The sequence below is a fragment of the Ornithorhynchus anatinus genome, chromosome 5 (assembly GCF_004115215.2).
Source record: "Ornithorhynchus anatinus isolate Pmale09 chromosome 5, mOrnAna1.pri.v4, whole genome shotgun sequence".
NCBI lineage: Eukaryota > Metazoa > Chordata > Mammalia > Monotremata > Ornithorhynchidae > Ornithorhynchus > Ornithorhynchus anatinus.
Window position 1 is genome coordinate 174797 of NC_041732.1, and position 21124 is coordinate 195920.

Here is a 21124-nt window from a genome sequence, read left to right on the forward strand (position 1 = left end):
CGGGGAGATGGGGGCATTTAACGCGCGCGCGCGCGCGCCTCTGGGTACACACACACTAACACACACGACACGCGGCATCCACATAGAGATGTGCAAACACAATCACGGTAGACCCAGTAATCCAGAGTGGTTCGCAATCACCCATACACCCAGAATCAGCTCCGCCCCCCCGTTTCCGAACCCCGCCCCTTTTAGCAGTTCCCTGGCGCCCTTCCCTACCCTGCCGAGTCCAGGACCCTTTTCCCCTTCAGACGCGGCCAGGACCGGAGCTGCAGGTAAAACCCGCTTCCCGGAACCCCCTCCCCCAACCCCCCCCCCCACTTCCCTCGCCCGGCCCGCTGCCCTCTCAGTCCACTCCCCAGAACCCCCTGCCCTCTTTTTGCTCCCCAGATCCCGAACCCTGGTACTCTGCTACCCACCGTATTCCCCAGGCCCCTGGCTCACTGCCTGCTGCCCCCTCCATGCTCCAGCCCCGGCCCCCTCCTCCCCATACACTCAGCATCAACAGCCCCTGCTCATTGCCCCCCCCCCCCCGGCTTGCCTGCTTCTTACAGTCTATCACCCATTCTGTGGTCCAACCCCTTTGTCCACGGTCCCCCTTGCTCCTCGATGCCCAGGTCCACTGGCTCCCCCCCACCTCAGTGCCCATCATATCTCTCGAGCCCACCGCACACCAAGTCCTCCCGAATTGCCCCCCTCACCTCCACTGATGAGTTGGTGTGGGGAGAAGCGAGGGTGGTGCGGGTGGGAGTCAGGAGACACACTTGGCAGGTTTTCTCATCTATGTCTGTCCCTGTCCCCCGGGGCTGCCCCGGTGCAGCTAGGCAAATCAGTTCCAGTCTTCGAGCATGGGTGCGTAGGTGTGTGTGGGGGGGGGGGGGGGGTGTTGCAGGACCTAGAAAGGGAAGTGGTTGCTAATCATCATGGCAGGACCCCAGCTAAAACTACCCCACAGCGAAACTTAGTCGGTTAACAATTGACCGCAGCAGGGCAAGGGTGGTATTTACTGAACGTCTACTGCGGGCAGAGCACAGTGTTGAGCGTTTGGGGAGGGTGTTCGCTGGAGGAGGAGACCCAGCGCCTGCCCCCCAGGAACTTACTTCCGGTCCAACCAGTGAGGCCCACAGATGTCGACTGTTCCCAGGTACGCTCAGGTCACATCTGACCAATACTTCCTTAGTGCTTTGGATGCCGACTCCACAGTAGCACAGTCACGACTGCCCTGGCATTTGGTACACGTTGATGTACACTGACTCACAGATCCAACTACTGAACCACCAACCTGATACACATGTCCAGTTCCCCATTTCTAAGTCTGTTTCCTCCGCTTGACTGTAAACTTCTCAAGGATAGTGTGAGTGTGACTGTCTTCCAACTTAATTGTACTCTCCCAAGCATCTAGACAGGGCTCTGCACATGGCAGGGACGCGGTAACAGCTTGATGGACAAGTCCTGAAAGCTAAAGGAAATGAAGGATTTTAGGTTAGGTTGAGAAGTCAAGGCTAGAGAGGTAAGTCATCTCACAGACATGGTAGCCGAAGCTGTGGGAGGTGAACTTCCTGAGAGCATGGGAGTCAACTGCAAGGAGTAGGAGACTAAGGACAGAGCCCTGCGGGACCCCCTCAGTTAGCGGGGAGAGACATTAAAGGAGCCGGCAAAAGAAACAAATGAGGAAGAATGGTTTGAGTGGTGGGAGGGGAGCCAAGCAGCAACCGCATGGAGGAAACCAAAGTCTGATGGCGTTCCGGCAGAAGAGGGAGCTCCTGGGCTGAAGGGGGTCTGAGCAGGGATTGAGTCAGAGCGGAGCCCACTGGAAGTGGTTATGAGGTGGTCTTCCGTGATGTTGCAGGGAGCTGTCTTAGAGGAGGGAAGGGTCTAGTGAGTCGAGACAAGAGCTGGAGAAGCAGTGGAGACAGCGGATGTAGACAACACATCAGAGGAATTGGAAATTAAAGGATCAGAATGGTCGGCGGGCAAGGGTCACGGACGAGGGAGTCCACGAGGGCAGGATGGAGGAGCAGGTGAGCGGAAGAGAAGGCCAAATTCTAGCAAAACAGAGAGAGGTTGTGGTGATAGAAGTGGGGCCGGCGCCAGGATCCCGGCGGCCGTGTTCAGCTGCAGGGGTGCCGGAGCCGAGGGAGCGACCTGAAGTGTGATCCAGGGATTGGGGGGTGGGGTGAGAACCACGGAAGGATGGGCAGATGCCAGGGAGATGGGGTCGAGTGCTTTGGTGGCAGGACAGCATGGACAGCAAAGATTTGGTCATTGTGGCAGGGAAGAGAGTCTGGAAGGGGAGAGATAGTCTAGAACAGGTGGAGTGGGATCAGAGGTCACTGGGAGGTGAGGGCTGAATTTGGGGGAGAGGCTGAGGACAGGGTAGGGGTAAGGACTGACTTCAGGGGAGAGACTGAGGGCAAGGTGGGGTGAGGACTGATTTTGGGGGACCAGCAGAAGGCCAGGTTCGGGGTCAGGACTGAATTTGCAGGAGAAGATGAGGGCTCTTCCCCCTCTGCTTCTATCGCCGGCTCCTCTTAATCAATTGTATTTATTGAGTATTTACTGTGTGCAGAACACTACCATGCACGTGGGAGAGAACAATAAAACAGAGTTGGTAGACAGATTCCCTGCCCACAGTGAGTTTACAGCCTAGACGGGAAGGCAAACATTAATAGAAATAAGTGAATTATAGATATGTAAGTGCTGTGGGGCTGAGGGAGGAGTGATGTAAGAGAGCAAATCCAAGTCCAAAAAGGCAACACAGAAAGGTGCGAGAGAAGAGGAAAGGAGGGCCTAGTCAGGGAAGTTGTGCCTTCAATAAGTTTTGATTGTCTGTTGGGAATGACGAGGGAGGGCACTGCAGGTTAGAGACAGGACAAGACCTCCTTCTTGCCAAATCCAATGGCTCCTACTCCATTCTGATCCTCCTTGACCTCTCTGCTGCCTTTGACACTGTCGACCATCCCCTCCTCCTCCATACCTTATCTCACCTTGGCTTCACGGACTCTGTCCTCTCCTGGTTCTCCTCTTACCTCTCTGGCCGATCATTCTCGGTCTCCTACGCCGGAGCCTCCTCCCCCTCCCATCCTTTAACTGTTGGAGTTCCTCAAGGGTCAGTTCTTGGCCCTCTTCTGTTCTCCATTTACACTCACTCCCTCGGTGAACTCATCCGCTCTCACGGCTTTGACTACCATCTCTACGCAGATGACACGCAGATCTACATCTCCGCCCCTGTCCTCTCCCCCTCCCTTCAGGCTCGCATCTCCTCCTGCCTCCGGGACGTCTCCACCTGGATGTCGGCCCGCCACCTAAAACTCAACATGAGCGAGACTGAGCTCCTCATCTTCCCTCCCAAACCCGGTCCTCTCCCAGACTTCTCTATTACCGTGGATGGCACGACCATCCTTCCCGTCCCGCAGGCCCGCAATCTCGGTGTCATCCTTGACTCGTCCCTCTCGTTCACCCCACACATCCTATCCGTTACCAAGACCTGCCGGTTTCACCTCTACAATATCGCCAAGATCCACCCAAACGGCTACCTTACTATTACGGGCTCTCGTTATATCCCGGCTAGACTACTGTGTCAGCCTTCTCTCTGACCTCCCTTCCTCCTCTCTCGCCCCACTCCGGTCTATTCTTCACTCCGCTGCCCGGCTCATCTTCCTGCAGAAACGATCTGGGCATGTCACTCCCCTTCTTAAACAACTCCAGTGGTTGCCTATCGACCTCCGCTCCAAACAAAAACTCCTCACTCTAGGCTTCGAGGCTCTCCATCACCTTGCCCCTTCCTACCTCTCCTCCCTTCTCTCTTTCTACCGCCCACCCCGCATGCTCCGCTCCTCCGCCGCCCACCTCCTCACCGTCCCTCGGTCTCGCCTATCCCGCCGTCGACCCCTGGGTCACGTCCTCCCGCGGTCCTGGAACGCCCTCCCTCCTCACCTCCGCCAAACCGATTCTCTTTCCCTCTTCAAAACCCTACTTAAAAATCACCTCCTCCAAGAGGCATTCCCAGACTGAGCTCCTCGTCCCCCTCTACTCCCTCTGCCATCCCCCCTTTACCTCTCCGCAGCTAAAGCCTCATTTTCCCCTTTTCCCTCTGCTCCTCCACCTCTCCCTTCCCATCCCCACAGCACTGTACTTGTCCGCTCAACTGTATATATTTTCGTTACCCTATTTATTTTGTTAATGAATTGTACATCACCTTGATTCTATTTAGTTGCCATTGTTTTTACGAGATGTTCTTCCCCTTGACGCTGTTTAGTGCCATCGTTCTTGTCTGTCCGTCTCCCCCGATTAGACTGTAAGCCCGTCAAACGGCAGGGACCGTCTCTATCTGTTGCCGACTTGTTCATCCCAAGCGCTTAGTACAGTGCTCTGCACATAGTAAGCGCTCAATAAATACTATTGAATGAATGAATGAAAGGTTGGCAGCAAGACAGATGAGATCAAGATACAGTAAGAAGGTTGGCATTAAAGGAGTGAAGTGCGCAAGCTGGGTTGTAGAAGGAGAGTAGGTAGGTGAGGTAGAAGAGGCAAGGGGATTGAATTCTTTAAAGTCCATGGTAAGGAGTTTCTATTTGATGCAGGAATTAATGGGCAACCACTGGGGGTTCTTGAGGAGTGGGGAAACATGGCCTGAATGTTTTTATAGAAAGTGATCTGGGAAGCAGAGTGAAGTAAGGACTGGAGTGAGGAGAGACAGGAGGCAGGGAGGGAGGTGAGCAAGGAGACTGATGTGGTAATCAAGTCAGGATAGGAATAAGTTCTTGGATTGACGTAGTAGCAGTTTGGATGGACAGGAAGGGTGGATTTTAGTGATTTGAGAAGGTTGAATCAAAAGGCTATAGTGACCGATCAAATATGTGGGTTGAATGAGAGAGATGAGTCGAGGAGGCAACTCCAATTCACCTTGCCCAAACTGAAGTCTTCCCCCACTGGGCCCTAGGCCTGCTCCACTCCCCCGACCCCATCTCGGCAGATGACACCTTCATCCTCCCGGGGCCCGAAGGCCTCAGTCTTGGGGTCATCGGTGACATCTCCCCATCTTTTGGCTCTCACTTCCCTGCACCTGTTAAATCGTGTCAGTTTTTCTTACACAAAATTTCCCGGTTCCGCCCCTTCCTCTCCCCAACCCTGGTCCCTAGCCCACTGCTAGCACTGTTTCGCCCTCCTCACGGGTCTCTCCACTCCAGCTCTTCCTCCCGCCCGGTGTAGGCTCCACACACACTGCTTAGATCACCTTCCTGAAGTGCCCCTCAGCACACATCTCCCCACTCCTCGAAACCACCGGTGGCTTTCCCTCTCCCCAGGTGTCAAGGGGAAACTCCTGCCCAGCAGCTTCTAGGCTCACTACCAGCTTACTCCATCCTACACCTCTCCTCTCTTCAGTCAATTAATCAATAATATTTATTGATTATCCACTCTGTGCAGAGCACTGGCCAAGCACTTGGGAGAGTAAAATAGAGTTGGTAGAGATGATCCCTGCCTCCAAGGGGTCTATAATCTAGCAGGGATGACTGGCACAAAAATAAATTACAGATAAGAGTAAGTAATAGGGTACCTAAGATATGTGCCTAAGCGCTCCAGGGCTATGAACCTTTAAGTACCCAGACAATGTCCTCTCCTGATTCTCCTCCTATCTCTCTGGCCAGTCATTCTCAGTCTCTTTCACAGGTTTCTTCTCTGTTTTCTACCCTCTAACCATGGGAGTCCCTCAGGACTTGGTTCTGCATCCCCTTCTATTCTCCATCTACACTCACTCGAAGAAATCCTTTGCTCCCATGGCTTCAATTACCATCCCTATGTGGATGATTGCCTAATCTATATCTCCAGACCTGATCTCACTCCTTCTCTGCAGTCTCGCATTTCCTGTATTCAGATATCCTGCTCGACACCTCTACCTAACATGTCCAAAACAGAAACTCCTCATCTTCCCATCCAAACCCTGTCCCCCATCCTGCCCAACTTTCCAACTTTCCCATCACTGTAGACAGCATCACCATCCTCCCAGTCTCATAAGGCAATAACCTTGGCATTACCCTTGACTCATCGCTCTCATTCAACACACATATTCAATCTGTCACCAAATCCTGTCGGTTCTACTGTCACAACATCGCTAAAATCCGCCTTTCTCTCCCCAACCAAACTGCTACCACGTTGATCTAGCAGTTATCCTACTTTGCTTCAGCCTCCCTGCTGACCTCCCTGTCTCTTGACTCTCCCCACTCTAGTCCATACTTCATTCTACTGCCTGGATCATTTTTCTAAAAGATCATTCAGTCCATGTTTCCCCACTCCTCAAGAACCTCCAGTGGTTGCCCATCGACCTCCACATCAAACAGAAACTCCTTACCATTGGCTTTCAAGCACTCCATCACCCTGCCCCGTCCTACGTTACCTCACTGATCTAGTAATAATAATAATAACGATTATTATTATTAACTATTATTATTATTATGGTATTTGTTAAGCACTTACTATGTGCCAGACACTGAACTAAGCGCTGGGGTGGATGCAAGCAAACTGGGTTGGACACAGTCCCTGTCTCACAAAGGGCTCACAGTCTTATTCCCCATTTTACAGATGAGGTAACTGAGGCACAGAGAAGTGAAGTGATTTGCCTAAGGTCACATGGCAGACAAGTGGCGGAGCCGGGATTAGCTACTGAGGCCCATTTCCTTGTTTTGATGTCTGTCTCCCTGCCTCTAGACTGTGAGCACGTTGTGAGCAGGAACTGTCTTTGTTGCTGAATTGTACTTTTCAAGCACTTAGTACAGTGCTCTGCGCACAGTAAGCACTCAATAAATACGACTGAATGAATAAATGAACCCATAACCTTCTGACTCCTAGGCCCTTGCTCTATCCATTACGCCATGCTGCTTCGGTACTACAGCCCAGCCCATATGCTTCACTCTTCTAACACCAAGCTACTAACTCACTGTACCTCAATCTCATCTACCTAGTCACTGACTCCTTGCCCATGTCCTGCCTGTGTCCTGGGACTCCCTCCCCCTTCATTTCTGACAAACCATCACTTTCCCCACCTTCAAATTCTTATTAAAAGCATATCTCCAAAAGGTCTTCCCTGATTAGGCCCTCATTTTCCCAACTCCATTCTCCTTTCTGTCACCATTGCATTTGGATTTGTGTCCTTTATTCACCCCACCGTCAGCCCCGAAACACTTTTGTGTCCATCCATAATTTATTTTAATGTCTGTCTCCTGCTCTAGACTATAAACTCCTTGAGGGGAGGCATGTGTTTACCAGCTCTGAGATATTGTACTCTCCCAAATGCTTAGTTCAGTGCCCTGCACACAGTTAAGCAGTCAGTAAATACAACTGATTGAGAGTACTGAAATGGAAGTTGAAGGATATAATGGGATATATCACCTGATTATCTTGTCTCTACCCCAGCAATGAGTACAGTGCTTGCCACACAGTAAGCTTGTAACAAGTACCCAAAAGAAATGATCTCAATTAAACAATTAATCATATTTACTGAGTGCTTACTGTGTGCAGAGCACTGAACTAAGAGCTTGGGAAAATACGATATAACAGAGATGGTAGACACGTGCCCTGCCCACAAACACCTTGCAGCCTAAAGGGGAAGACTGACATTAATATAAACAAATCAATTATGGATATGTGCTACGGGCCTGAATATGAGTTGAATAAAGGGTGCAAGTCCAAGTGCGAAGGTGACACAGAAGGGAGTGGGAGAAGAGGAAATGAGAGCTCAGTCGGGGAAGGACTCTTGGAGGAGATGGGATTTCAGGAGGGTTTTGAAGATGGGGAGAGCAGTGGCCTGTTAAACGTGAGGGGCTAGGAAGTTTTGGGAGGGAGGGCATGAGCAAGAGCTTGACAGTGAGAGAGATGCAAGCAAGGCACAGTTGTATCTATCGCAATGCTTAGAACAGTGGTTGGCACATAGTAAGTGCTTAACAAATACCATCATCATCATGATCATCGCAGTGAGTAGGTTGACTGGAGAGGAATGAAGCAGATGTGATAGGGAGTAGGACAGTGTGCGGGACCAGCTGGGCCAAGCCACTCCCACTGTACGGACATCATTTCTGGCCAGTCGCCTCCCCTTCTGGGCTGAGCTGGGCGCTCCTGGGGGCAGGGACTGTGGCTCTCGCTGCTGTGGCGCTCTCCCAACCACTTCACCTCCATTCATACCATTGAGTGGCCGGCTGCCAGGCTGACTGGCTGACTGGACGTCTGACTGATCGATCACTCTCTTGCTGCCTCTCAGCTCTCTGACCCCCGACTTCAGGCCATACAGAAACCACACAGACCCCTGACTCAAGGCCATACGGCGCCGGTGGGCCTCACAGACTCCGATTCCAGGCCACATAGTGGCTTGCAGGCCACCCAGAGCCCCAAAACTAGGCCATGTAGTGGCTAGTGGGCCTCGCAGAACACCAACTCCAGGTTGTACAGTGACTGGCGGGCTACGCAGACCCTCGATTCCAGGCTGTAAGGCGGCCAGTGAGCCACGCAGACTGCTAACTCCAGGCGGTACAGTAGCCGGCGGGACCCCCAACTCCAGGCCATACGGCGATCAGCAGCCTCACAGACAGCAGCTCCAGGCCATACGGCGGCGGTGGGCCACACCGACCCCCACTCCATGAGGCCCCTCGCCCTCATACTCCTGTTCCTCGGTAAGGACCCAGGAGGGGGCTGGGACATTGAGAAGCAGGGGAGGGATGGAGAGGGAGGTTGGAGCCTTTTAGGGAAGGAGCAGCCCGACAGGCCTGGACAATCCGCCCAGCTCCATGCCCATCTCTCTGTCCCTCCCACTCTGCCTCTCTCCACGTCTTCATCTGAAACTCCGGGGACTCACCCCCGCACGTGGGCACACTCATTCATGTGCAAATCCACACAGTGGACTCTCTCTTTCTCTTCCGGGCTCACTGTCTATCCGGGTGTCTCCGCTGGGTGGCCATTCTGCCCTGCTGACCCCGCCTGACCTTTCCGACCCACAGGGCACCAGGCCGCCACAGTACATCAACTCAAGTGGAAGTTCATCCTCCCACAGGAGGTGTGGGCTTGGCGCGGCACCTGCGTGTGGATCCCGTGTAGCTACACGGCTCCCCGAGGCCACACCACCAACTCCCTGACCTGGCTCCACAAGCCACGGTTCAATGATACACTGAAGGAGTTCGAAGGCTTGGTGCTGTACAAGTGGGGGTGGGGCCAGGGGACACCCCCAGGCACACGCCTTCGGGGCCACGGATGGGGCTCTCAAGACCAAGGAAACTGCTCTCTGATCCTGGAGGATGTGCAGGAGGCTGATGGTGGCCAGTACGGGCTGAGGCTGGTGGGCGTGCCCAACTTCAAATGGTTTGAAAAAGTACAAGTTAACATCACTGGTGAGATGCTGCGGTACGGGTGACCCTACCCAGTACACTCACCCTCCCTCCCTCCCTCCCTCCCTCCCTCCCTCCCTCCGCCCCCAGGCTGGCTGACAACACAGAGGGAATGGGACCGTTCCTCCCCACCTCCTGCCCTCTGCACTCCTGGGCCCTGGGGGCCCCCTTCCCCATCTCCCACTCTTCCCCCCTACAGCCCCCCCCCCAGCCCTTCTCTAATCACAGCTCTCTCTGCTGCAGCGACAGCCCCGAAGCCCCAGGTCACAGTTCCTGAACTCCAAGAAAACCAGGAGGCGTCTATCACATGCTCACTGCCCTATACCTGCCCCTCGTATCCTGTCCACTTGGAGTGGGACACTAACGACCTGGAAAGGACCAATCTGGTCTCGAGGACACCTCCGCCCACTGATCCCAGCACCTGGAAAACCAGCCTCTCACTCAGACTGCACCCGACCTGGAAAGATCACAGGCGTTGTCTACACTGCAGGATGTACGACCACAACCACCAGAGACTAACTGAGACCCAGGTGTTTCTGAATGTACAACGTGAGTGTTTGGAGGTGATATGTCTAGCCCGTTTCATCTGAACTGCCCTGCTTGGTCTATCTCGGCCATGACAAAAGGCCTGCTTCAACTACGCCCCCCTGTCCGGGACATCCTGGCCATGCCCTGGCCCGCCAAACATCTGCTTCACTGCACCCCCTGCCCAGTCCACCTCGGCCGGGCCCTGACCACTGAACCGCCTGCTTTATCTGAACCCCCTTGCCCAGTCCATCCTGGCTGTGCCCTGACCCACTGAACTGTCCGCTTCACCTGCACCCCCCTGCCCGGTTCATCCCGGCCAGGCCCTGACCTGCTCAACATCCGCTTTGATTGCACCCTCTGATCCGGTCCACCTCAAACATGCCCTGCCCCACCAAACCGCCCGCTTCATCTGAACTGCCCTTCCCTGTCAATCCCAGCCGTGCTTCCGTCCACCAAACCTCCCTTCCGGGTCCATCCTGGCTGTGCCCCGCCCTGACAAACTACATGTTTCATCTGCACGCCCTGTCCCTCCCCCTGCCTTCCCTGTGATTCATCCCACCCCAGTATATTGTCCTCCCCACTGGAACGCCCACCCCGGCTCCGCTGAACTGCCAGCTCCATCCCTGCCTTTCCCCACGCAGACAGCCCCAGGAACCTCAGCGTGATGGCCACGCCAGGCCTCACATTGTCCGCGGGCAGCAATGTGACGTTGAAGTGCTTGGTGGGCAGCAGCCACCCTCCACCCTGGCACTTCTCCTGGCTGCGGGACGAAGGGAAGGTTCTGGGGTCCACGGGAGATACCCTGACCCTGGTCCACGTGGGCAAGGATGACAACGGTGCTTACAGCTGTCGCGCCCAGAACAACCTTGGGGAGAATGAGTCGGAGAAGGTCCAACTGCAGATTCCACGTGAGTGGCAGGGGAGGGGAAGGGAGAGGTGGGGGGGCGGTGCAGGGCCGAGAGATGATGTGGGGGAGGGGAGAGGATGAAAAGAGGACGGGGTGGAAGGCAGGGGTTGGGGAGAGGGGTGGAAAGCAGGACCTGGCTAGAGGAGTCAAGGACGAGAGACGGGAAGAGGGGTGGAAGGTGGGGGGCGGAGGGGAGGAGAGGGAGGGCATGGGACGGTGCTCTCTGACGGCCCCTCTTGTCCGTGGCTCCCACTAGGCCTCAGTGTCTCTCTCTGTCGCTGTCTCTCTCCCTCTCCCCAGACCTCCCCGACCCAGCTCAGGTACAAGTTCCGCAGACGGTGGTGGCCGAAGGCTCCACCGTGACGCTGACCTGCGAGACCGTGGCCAACCCAGCCGTATTCCAGTATCAGTGGTATCACGACGGACAGACGGTGCTTCAAGAGATGAATCGAACCCTGACGCTCAAGGATCTCCGACCGCACCACTCCGGCCTATACACCTGCAGCGGCCAAAACAGTCTGGGCTGGGGGGGTTCGCAGAAGGGGGCCCAGCTGGACGTTCAGTGTGAGGGCGCCAGGAGTCCGGGGGGAGGGAGGGAACGAGGGCGTGGCGAGTTGGGTGGGGGGGACGACTCCTCGGGCTGAGTGCCCTTCCTACCTGCAGACCCCCCCGTCGGGGTGGAGGTGCGGCCCCAGAAGGCAAACCCAATCCGCGAGGGAGACGCGGTGACGCTGGCCTGTTCCTACAACCGCAGCAATCCGCCCGTGTCCAGCTACGCGTGGGACGTCGGCTCGCTGCCGCACACCAGCTCGTCCGAGGGCGTCCTGTACATCTTCCGGGTCCCCTGGAACCCGGAGCCGGTAACCTGCACCGTCAGCAACCCCCGCGGCTCCACCTCCTCCCAGCCGCTCCACCTGGATGTGCAGTGTGAGTGGGGTTGGACGGGAAGGGGGACCCCGGGGCCGGGAGGGAGGCCGCCGGCGGCGGCGGGGCCGGGCTCTGGGCCTCCCGGGTCTCGGATTCCCGGCCCGACTAAGACCCCTCCCCTCCTTCCTGCCCCGGCACCCCCTCCCTCTTGCCCCGCGCCCAGCCTGGCTGTCTGCGCGCTCGGGCGTCTCAGCCAGCCCGTCTCACCTTTCGTTCCCGCCCCCAGACGCTCCCCAAAACGTCAGAGTGGTGCTCGACCCCCCGCAGCCCCATGTGCGGGCCGGGGACCGCGTCCGTCTGCGATGCGAGTTTTCGTCCAGCCGGCCCTCGGAGGTGTCCTACGGTTGGAGCCGCGGCGAGCGGGCCCTGGCTGCCGGGGAAAACCTGGACTTCGCCGCCATAGAGCCCGAGGAGGCCGGCCGCTACACCTGCTCGGTGACCAACACCGCCGGCTCCAGCCGCTCCCAGGAGTTGCATCTGGTGGTGCATTGTGAGCGGGGCGGGGCCGTGCTTGGTCAGGGGCCGGGGGGCGGGGCCAGGACCAAGGCCCGGAGGGTCACGGAGGGCCAGTGCTCGGTCAGGGGCCGGGGGGCGGGGCCAGGACCAGGGGGTCAGGGCGGGGCCGTGCTCGGTCAGGGGTCGGGAGGCGGGGCCTGGACCAGGGGGGTCACGGCGGGGCCGCGCTCGGTCAGGGGTCGGGAGGCGGGGCCAGGACCGGGGGGTCAGGGCGGGGCCGTGCTTGGTCAGGGGCCGGGGGGGTGAGGGCGGGGCCGTGAAGGGGGCGGCCTGTCCGTTTGCCCGGCTCTCTGAACCCCCGCTGCGTTCCCAGATCCCCCACGACGGCTCCGCGTGTCCATCTCCCCGGACGACACGGTCATCGAGCGGACGGCGGTGGCTCTGACGTGTGAGGCGGACGCCAACCCCGGCGTGTTCCGCTACAGCTGGTTCGATGAGCGGGGCCAGGAGCTGCCCTACTCAGGTCGGAAGCTGACGTTGGCGGCCGCCAGGGCCGGCCACTCCGGGGCCTACTGGTGCCAGGGAACCAACGGGCTGGGCACGGGGCAGTCGCCCCCCAGCACCCTCACCGTGTATTGTGAGTGTCCCCAGCCCGCTCTCCCGGCGCTCACCCCCACCCCCGAGACTGGGAGGCAGAAGGTCCTGGGTTCTAATCGCGGCTCCGCCCCATGTCTGCTGTATGACCTTGGGCGAATCACTTCACTTCTCTGAGTCTCGGTTACCTCTTCTGTAAAATGGGGATTAAGAGTGTGAGCCCCATGTGGGATAGGGACTGTGTTCAACCTGATAAACTTGCATCTACCCCAGCGCTTAGAACAGTGCTTGACACATAGTAAGCGCTTAACAAGTACCAACATTATTACTATTTTCATTACTACCGCACGGTGCTGAGGATGGGGGCCTCGGTCGCCCACAGCCGGCCCCACTTCCAGTTGTGTGAAGCTGTGCGTGGTAGTCAGAGAGGGCAGGACAAGCTAAAGGGTAAAAGGGGGCGTCTGGGTGCGGGTGCCACATCACAGGACCAAGAAGACCTTGCAGCCCCAGTGACCTCGACCCCCATCCCCCCGTTTTCTAGATAGTCCCCAGACCATCGCCAAGAGAGCGGCAATGGGAATCTGTGCCAGCCTGGCTGTCTTCGTGCTGAGCGTGCTGGGTGTTCGGCTAGTGCAGCGGTGAGGCGAGCGTCGAGCGCCGGCTCCACCTCCAAGATCCCCTCTTCTACCCTCCCCTCCCCCGGCCCAACCCTCTCCCCTCCTCATTCTCTCTCTCCTCTCTCTCTAGATGGGTGAAGCGGTCCTCCTGGGGAGAGGTGCAGGCTCAGGGACCCCCCCGAGGCCACGCGTCTTTCTTCGTAGGGAATAAGGTGAGCAGGGCTGGCGGCCGGGATGCTGGGGTCCCGGAGACGGGTGGGGACAGGGTGGGGGCGGGATGGACCGCTGGAGTCATATTTCAGAGCCGGGGCCCGCGCCGCCCAGAAGCCCCACGTTCGTTGGGTTGTTCCAACCCCGGACTGGAGGACACCATCAGCTATGCGACCCTGCGCTTCCCCACCGGGAGCTCCGCGGGGCAGCCACTTGGGTACGAGGACGGCGGATGGCGGGGGGTGGAGGGAGGAGGGGGAGGTGTTGGGGGAGGGGCTGCGGGTTTCCTGGGCCTTTCCTCATCTTGCTTCTCTCCCAGGACCGTGGAGGACGCGGCCGCCGCCATCCGCCTGCAGCTCCCAGGCGATTGCGTCACCTACTCTGTTCTACAGATTCCCCCTGGAGCCCGGCGCCCAGTGGTAAGTGAGGGGCGCGGGAGGCCTGGGGTGATGACCAGGGCCTCGGGCCAGGGACTCTTTCTGTGTCCTTCCCCTCTTCCCATCCCTAGGACGATTACGAGAACGTAACTGGGCCCTCCGCACCGCCGCCGCCCGACGAGGGTTTACACTACTCAGAGCTGCTGCAGTTTCGGGGCGGCCCGCGGCCCCCAGCCCAAGATCATGTGGAGTATGCTGCCCTGCGCCACTAACCGCTCGTGGAGACAACGTCCAGTTTAGCCCCGCTCCGCCCCAGCACAGGTTATCACAAACCCCTGACTCTCCCCCGTCCATTCCTGACTCCCCCCAGTGACCCAGCACTGGTCATCCAAAACCTGTGACTCTCCTCCATCCTCCGCTGACTCCCCGCAGTGACCCAGGTCATTCCACAGCCTGGCCTCTCCTCGCTCCAAACTGACTCCACAGTGACCCAGCACAGGTCATCCCACAGCGGGCCTCTCTCTGCTCCATCTCTAATTTTTCCTCAGTGACCCAGCGCAAGCCGGCCAACACCACCGGGCTCTCCCTAAAGGATCCACCAAGGGCTATCCAACAGCCCTGATCCCCCCAGTGACCCGGCACAGGTTGTTTCACACTCCGGACTCTCCTCGCTCCATCCTTGACTCCCTGCAGTGACCCAGCACAAGTGATCCCCCACCCCGGACCCTTCCCCCAGTGACTCGACTCATATTGTCGTCCCTGAACGTGTCCGATCCCTTCTGGTTCCCTGCTGCTGGCCCCGGCTGCCCAGCTCCCTGTGGGGGCAGGTCAAGAGGGCTCGCTTCTTTTCCACACTGGGTCATCACCCCAGCCCCGTGCTGCTGCTGCTGCCGCCGCCCCCCACCTCACCCCAACCTGGAGAGCAGTAAACCACCCTGGGCCTTGTGTATCAGTGCAGGACAGCGGGGTCTGGGGGACAACCCCCACACCCATCGCCCATCCCCCGCTCCCAGTGCTCGGGGAGCTGGGTCCTCCGGGAGAGCCGAAGCCCGTGAGATCGAGGTTTGGGGAGGACTTCGAGGGGATGAGCGTAGACGGCGAGGAGTGGGGCGAGAGCCGCTTGTCTGGACAGAAACTGGGGTCTTTTCCAGGGGCCTCTGTCCCACGGGCGCCAACCGAAAGGCGGGTGTTAGGGGCCACTGGATCTGCAAATTCCCCGCCCTCACCCCGGCCCCCGATTCCCGCACCGCGGCTGTCAGCGGGAGCTGCCTGCCCCAGGGTCTTCACGGTGGGGTGGGTGTCTGGACGCCTCCTCCGGCCCACCGTCCCCCAACCCCGACCCCGCAGGAAGAGGCCGGCCGGCCCGCTATCCAGCGGTGGAAGCCGAGCTGTGTGCGCTCAAAGCGCGACCACGCCTAATCCTTCCCCACGCGCCACCCGGGTCTGCAAGTCCCGGCTCTTTTCCCTGCTCCTTCCCTCCTCGAGCAGCCTCAGCCGCCGAGGTGAAGCAAGGGTCCGGAATCGATCCGGCCCGGCAGCCCCTGCAAGCGAGGATTGCGGCCTTCGCGGCCAGCGAGAGGCCAGGCCCCGCCCGCCCCGCTTCCTCTCCAGGCCCCGCCAGGCCATTCCGACCGAGGTCCGGCCCCCCCTTTCCTGCGAGCCCTGGGGGCTGGCCACAGGCCTCCCGAAAACCCGAGTTTGATCCGCCCTCCGCTTCCCCGCTCTCCCGCCATCTGAGGTCCGGGTTCCCCGCGCAGAAACTTCACTGCCGAACGCCGGTAGGCGACACTCCTCTGAGGCCGGCCGGGCCCTAGACAGACTTTCGGATCACAGCTTTGCCAAGGTGCCAAGGACTCCCTGGGCCGCAGTGCCCGGGTCCCCCTCAGGGGTCCCGGTCAGTCAAAAGCAGCAGCCTGGGGGAGTGGATAGAGCACAGGCCTGGGAGTCGGAAGGTCACGGGTTCTAATCCCGACTCTGCCACTGTGTGACCTTAGGCAAGTCACTTGATTTCTCTGTGCCTCAGTTACCTCATTTGTAAAATGGGGATTGAGATGGTGAGCCTCATGTGGCTCAGGGACTGTGTCCAACCCTATTTACTTGTGTCCACCCCAGCGTTTAATACATTGCCTGGCATAGAGTAAGTGTTTAACAAACACTGCCCCTCCCTCGGCCTTCGCGCCTCCCCGCCTTTCCCCCCGACTTCCCTTCCCCCCTCACCCCCTTCCCCCCAACTCGCCTCCGGAGGTCCTCCTTCTCCCTGCATCGTTCCTTTCCGCCGGACCCAAGCAATCCAGTAGATGGCTTTAGGCTGAGTGGCCGGGAGGCAGTTGTGTGTGTGGGAGGGGGGGTGGGTCCCCACATTCATATCAGCCCTACCCTTTCCATTACCGCCCTCTGCTTCCTCCAAGATAAACCTAACTCTGTCTGCCTCAGCCGGGCGGCAACGTGGTCACGGCAAAGGCCCCTGCCCTCCACACTGTTTGGGGCACGTTTTCCAACGAGAGCGCAAGCTTTCTCACCAGAGATACGTCTCCCCCGCTCCTCCTGCCCCCGTCCCTTTTGAAAGGGATTCCAACCCACCTGGCCTCCTCTTCAACAGCATTTCCTGAGCGCCGGTTAGGGGCAGCTGGTAGGGCCAGGAGCCCCCTCGGCGCGGGGCGCCACACTGCGTGCCCCGCCCCCACACTCAATATAAAAAATTGGCCCCCCCTCAGCCACTCTCCCCCAACCGGGCAATGGGTGAGCTTAGACGAACGCATGTTCTGCCCCTCCTTCGGCAGGGTGGGGGCCATTCGGTTGGGCGGCCCAGCAGGCAGCATCTGCCCCCAGGTTTTCCCCTTCGGGGTGGGGTGGGGGTGGGTGGGGAGAGAGAGAGGAAAAAATAAATAAAGAGCAGTGCAGTTAACTGAGGCAAGTGTGAGTTCAGTTATTCTGTAAACCCGGCGCCCGCAATCGGAGCCGGACAACTCCAAACTCCGTGAGGTCGTCCAACGCGTCCTCGACCGCTTCGAGGGTGCCCCGGGTCTGAGCTGCCTCCAGATAGGGCCCCTGATCTCCCGGGCTGCGCTGGGCAGCCGGACTCTGCCTCCCACCTACGATGCGTTCCCCTCTCCCCGGCTCCCACTGGCACACCCCCTTCAGGGAAGAGCATCGCGGCCGGGCCCCTGAGCCACTGAAGCACTCCCCTGTGTCCAGCTCCGATCCAGGCCCCGAACAACTCCTGGCTGGGCCCCAGCGATGTCGCCGCGTTCCCAGGACCCTGCCGTCCTGCAGACGCCTGTTCCCAAAGCCCCACTGCAACCAGGCAACGGCCTGGGCTTGGCCTATGCAAACAGTTTTCCCTCTGCCCCTCGACCCGGTTCTGTCCGCCAGACCGGCTGAGCGCGGGACCCAGCCCTGTTTGCAGGAGACACGGTTCGAATCCCGGTCCCCATAGGCGAGAGACGATAGCGGCTAGAGGAGCCGGGACGGCTCGGCCCCTCCCGTCGTGGTGGTGGCCGTGGTCGTCGTGGTCGTGGTCATCATCCCCCGCCTCGCGCCCTGCAACCTACCCCGTCCAGAGGGCAGCCTCGGGGTGAAGATCGAGGGGCAAACCGAGCTTCCGCTCCGGCTCTGGCCCAGAAGGAGAAGGTGCCCCAAGAGGCTGGGGCTGCTTGTCAGGAAAACGGGATTCGAGTCCCGGCTCCGCTCTAAGACCTTGGGCGAGTCACCGAAGCTCATTGGGCCTCAGCTTCCTCCTCTGTAAAAGGGGGAGAAGATCCCTGCCCTCCCCGTGTGTCTGACCTGATTATCTTGTACTTAGCGTTTAGTCCATTGCTCGGCACCATAGTAAGGAAGGTCTTAACGAATACCACCCCCATTATTAGTATCGGATTGTGAACTCTTCGTGGGCCAGAGCTTTGCCGATGGGGTTGTCCTGCCTCATCCCCCGAGTGCAGGTCGGCGCTCGGCAGAGGGTCGGGGTGCAATCGGTGCGTAAAGACGATAAGAGCGGGGATGGGGGTGGGGGTGGGGGCCGCTCCGAGAACCGGTGGCTCCCGGGGGGGCGGGGGTCGCTGGCCCTGGCCCCGGCCCCCGCCCCGAGCAAGTCACCGGCCACGTGGCCACCAGGTGGCGCTGCCCAGCGCGGGTGGCCTAGGGGCTCGGGCGGCCCAGAGCTTTCCGTCCCCGTCCTCTCCCGCCCCAGGCCACAGGGCAAGGCTGGGGGTGGGGAGAAGGCCGGGGGAGAGGGGGAAGGCCGGGGGTGGGGGGAAGGCCGAGGGTGGGGGGAAGGCTGGGGTGGGGTGGAGAGGGAGCCGGGAAGGAGGGGGAGCCGCGGGGCGAGCGGGACGGGTCACCCTGAGCTAGTGGGGGTGGCCAGGGGCAGGAATTTGATTCCTGTTTGCATACCGGCCAGTTGTGGCTAGAGCCATTCTGGGCTCCGTGACGCCAGGAGAGAGGGAACGCTCGAACCTCGCCGAACAGTAGGCTGGGCCCAGCCGAGCCGGCGGGCAGGCTGTCGAGGTCCGGCTGGCGGCGGGGGCTCCGGCAGACCCGAGGAGCGGTCCCGCGGCGGGACGTCAGGGGCAGAGGCCGGGGCCGGAGTCGGAGCCGGGGCCGAGGCCGGAGCCAGAGTGGGGGCGGTGCACGCCCCCTCCTGCCGCCATGGACGCTGCCCGGGCCGGCCCGAGCGACCCCGAGGATAGCCACTGGTTGCTCTTCTGCATCTACCTGTTCACCTTCCTGGTCGGGCTCCCCCTCAACCTGACCGCGCTGGTTATCTTCGTGGCCAGGCTGCGGCAGCGCCCGGCGGCCGTGGACATCCTGCTCCTCAACCTGACCCTGTCCGACCTGCTGCTGCTGCTCTTCCTGCCCTTCCGCATGGTGGAGGCCGCCAGCGGCCTGCGCTGGCCTCTGCCCCCCTTTCTGTGCCCGCTCTCCTTCTTCCTGTTCTTCACCACCATCTACCTGTCCACCCTGTTCCTGTCGGCGGTCAGCGTGGAGCGCCTGCTGGGGGCCGCCCACCCCGTGTGGTACCGCACCCGCCGGCGATCCGGCCAGGCCGTGGCGGTCAGCGCGCTGTGCTGGCTGCTGGCCGGCTCCCACTGCAGCGTGGTCTACATCACCGAGTTCGCGGCCGGCGCCTTCTCGGGCGCCAACGAGACCTGCTACATGCACTTCCGCCAGGAGCAGCTGACCGTCCTGCTGCCCGTGCGGCTGGAGATGGCCGTGGTGCTGTTTGGCCTGCCCCTGGCCATCAGCGGCTTCTGCTACGCCCGGCTGGTCTGGATCCTGAGCCGGGGGCCCTGCCGCCGGCGGACGCGCAAGCGGGTCACGGGGCTGGTGGTGGCCACGATGCTCAACTTCCTGGTCTGCTTCGGCCCCTACAACGCCTCCCACGTGGTGGGCTACGTGCAGTGGGCCAGCCCCACCTGGCGCAACTACGCCTTCCAGCTGAGCACCCTCAACACCTGCGTCGACCCGCTGGTCTTCTATTTCTCCTCAGCGGGCTTCCAGACCAGCTGCCGGGACCTGCTGGCGCGGATGCGATCTCGCTGGTGTCCTCGGCGGGGGGAGAGCAGCCACGGGGAGGGGACCGGAGAGGGGCCCCGGCAGTGAAAGGCCCCGTCCACTTGGCGGAGGAGGGAAACCAGACCGGACAGGGACCCGACCACGAAGACCTGGGGAGGTCCAGGGGTGGGGGTGGAGGCTGGGGGGGGGGGGGGGGGGACGGTGTCGAGGAGAGGCTGAGGGATGCGGGGGGTGGGGAAAGAGAGGGAAGCTCGTAAAGGGGTTGGGGAAGGGCTGGGGAGCCACAACGGGTTTGGGAAGCCTGGAAATTTTCCGAAAGCTGAGCCCTGCGGGGCGGAGAGTCTCGTCCGGCACCTCCAGGGAAAGGACCGTCGGAGAAGTCAGAGCTGGGCGGGGGCTGGGGGGAGGGAAGGAAGTGGGGGAGAGGGCAAGTTCCAGCCACCGCATCCCAGGAGCCGCCTCCACCCCTGGAGCTGAGCTTTGAGCCGAGCCTGCAGGCCGGGAACATCTGACCTTGGGGTCAGATCTGGGTCAGGGAATTAGGGGATCAGGTCGGGGCGGAGGCAGGGTGAGACCTCCCTGAGCCCCCTCCGACAAGGTCCCGATAACCGTCCAGTGATCTTCGGAATCGGAACCTCATGAACATCGGTGAACCTTGCAATGAAAATCACAACGGACGTCGCCGTGGGCATGTGTTGTCCCCGGGGGCCCGGCAGACCCGGCTCCCCGGTGATAGCATGAGGGTCGGGGTAGGGGCGGGAGGCGGGAAGCCAACCGCCCCTCTCCCCACCCTGCCATTGTTCCTGCCGGCGAGACCTGAGGCCGGAGAGGTCCAGCGCTCCGGGGCGGGCCGGGGGCACTGGATGCTACCGAGAGCGGATCCCCGGAGCCTCGCCGCTGCGAGCCGCCGTTCTGGCCCCCACCCCCGGGACCTCGCCAGCTTCCTTGGTTTTGCCCGGTGGCCTAGGCCTACGCCTACAACTGGGTCCCCGCGCCCACTCCCGTCCTCTGCCACCTCCTCCATCTGGCCCTCCCAGTCTGCCTCCCCAGCTTGGCCCGACCTCTTGCCGCGCGCGGCTCCCGGCTTGGGACGGGCGGGGCTCGAGGTTGGGGACAGGACGGGGGAGTCTGGTTCCGGCTTCCCGATTTGATTCCTATTTGCATATTTCCCCCTTGAGGTCAGGTCATCCCAAGCTCACGAGTGCGGCCACGAGGGCTGGGGAGCAGCAGCCGGGATGCGGCGAGGGCGGGCCCTGGGGGGCTGGGCTGCAGAAGACTCTCACCTGGTTTCTCCTGGCCTCCTCCCCCGAAACTGTCCGGCCCCGGGCTGCGGCAGCGCTTGACCACCCGCTGCGGCTCAGCCCGGCCATGTCCGCTCTGCTGGTGCTGCTGCTGCTGCTCTTCCTGCCCTTCCGCACGGTGGAGGCCGCCAGCGGCCTACTCTGGCTTCTGCCCCCCTTCCTGTGCTCTCTCCCCATCTTCCCGTTCTTCACCATCATCTACCTGTCCACCCTGTTCCTGTCGGCGGAGGGCATGGAGCGGCGGCTGGGGGCCGCCCACCCCGTGTGGTACGGCACCCGCCTGAGGTCCGGCCAGGCCGTGGCGGTCAGCGCGCTGTGCTGGCTGCCG

At 60.3% G+C, this 21124-nt stretch overlaps 2 protein-coding genes across 3 annotated transcripts; both read left to right on the forward strand.

Moving 5' to 3' along the window:
- The first annotated feature begins 92 nt into the window (after positions 1 to 92).
- CD22 (CD22 molecule) lies at positions 93 to 15972 on the forward strand. 2 transcript variants are annotated; one of them, XM_029065208.2, is made up of 14 exons: positions 93 to 275; positions 8252 to 8660; positions 8985 to 9371; positions 9612 to 9917; positions 10538 to 10804; positions 11104 to 11367; positions 11467 to 11730; positions 11957 to 12220; positions 12560 to 12823; positions 13322 to 13418; positions 13528 to 13609; positions 13700 to 13824; positions 13927 to 14026; positions 14116 to 15972. In XM_029065208.2, the coding sequence occupies exons 2-14, from the start codon at positions 8627 to 8629 to the stop codon at positions 14254 to 14256; spliced, it is 2595 nt and encodes an 864-aa protein (XP_028921041.1). In that variant the 5' UTR covers positions 93 to 275; positions 8252 to 8626; the 3' UTR covers positions 14257 to 15972. The 2 variants fall into 2 exon arrangements, with proteins under 2 accessions (XP_028921041.1, XP_028921042.1); XM_029065209.1 differs by lacking the exon at positions 93 to 275 and having other exon boundaries at positions 7765 to 8660.
- A 2656-nt stretch (positions 15973 to 18628) lies between these two features.
- On the forward strand, positions 18629 to 19582 carry LOC107547526 (free fatty acid receptor 3-like). The gene has a single exon (XM_029064922.1). The coding sequence runs from the start codon at positions 18629 to 18631 to the stop codon at positions 19580 to 19582; it is 954 nt and encodes a 317-aa protein (XP_028920755.1).
- The last annotated feature ends 1542 nt before the right edge of the window (positions 19583 to 21124 follow it).

Bases quoted from the DNA above. Each gene is read 5' to 3' on its own strand.
- CD22 (XM_029065208.2), top strand. From the start codon at position 8,627: ATGAGGCCCCTCGCCCTCATACTCCTGTTCCTCG. The intron at 9,372-9,611 runs GTGAGATGCTGC...TCTCTGCTGCAG, and splicing joins AGTACAAGTTAACATCACTG to CGACAGCCCCGAAGCCCCAG. The intron at 13,419-13,527 runs GTGAGGCGAGCG...CTCTCTCTCTAG, and splicing joins GGTGTTCGGCTAGTGCAGCG to ATGGGTGAAGCGGTCCTCCT.
- LOC107547526 (XM_029064922.1), top strand. From the start codon at position 18,629: ATGGACGCTGCCCGGGCCGGCCCGAGCGACCCCGAGGATAGCCACTGG.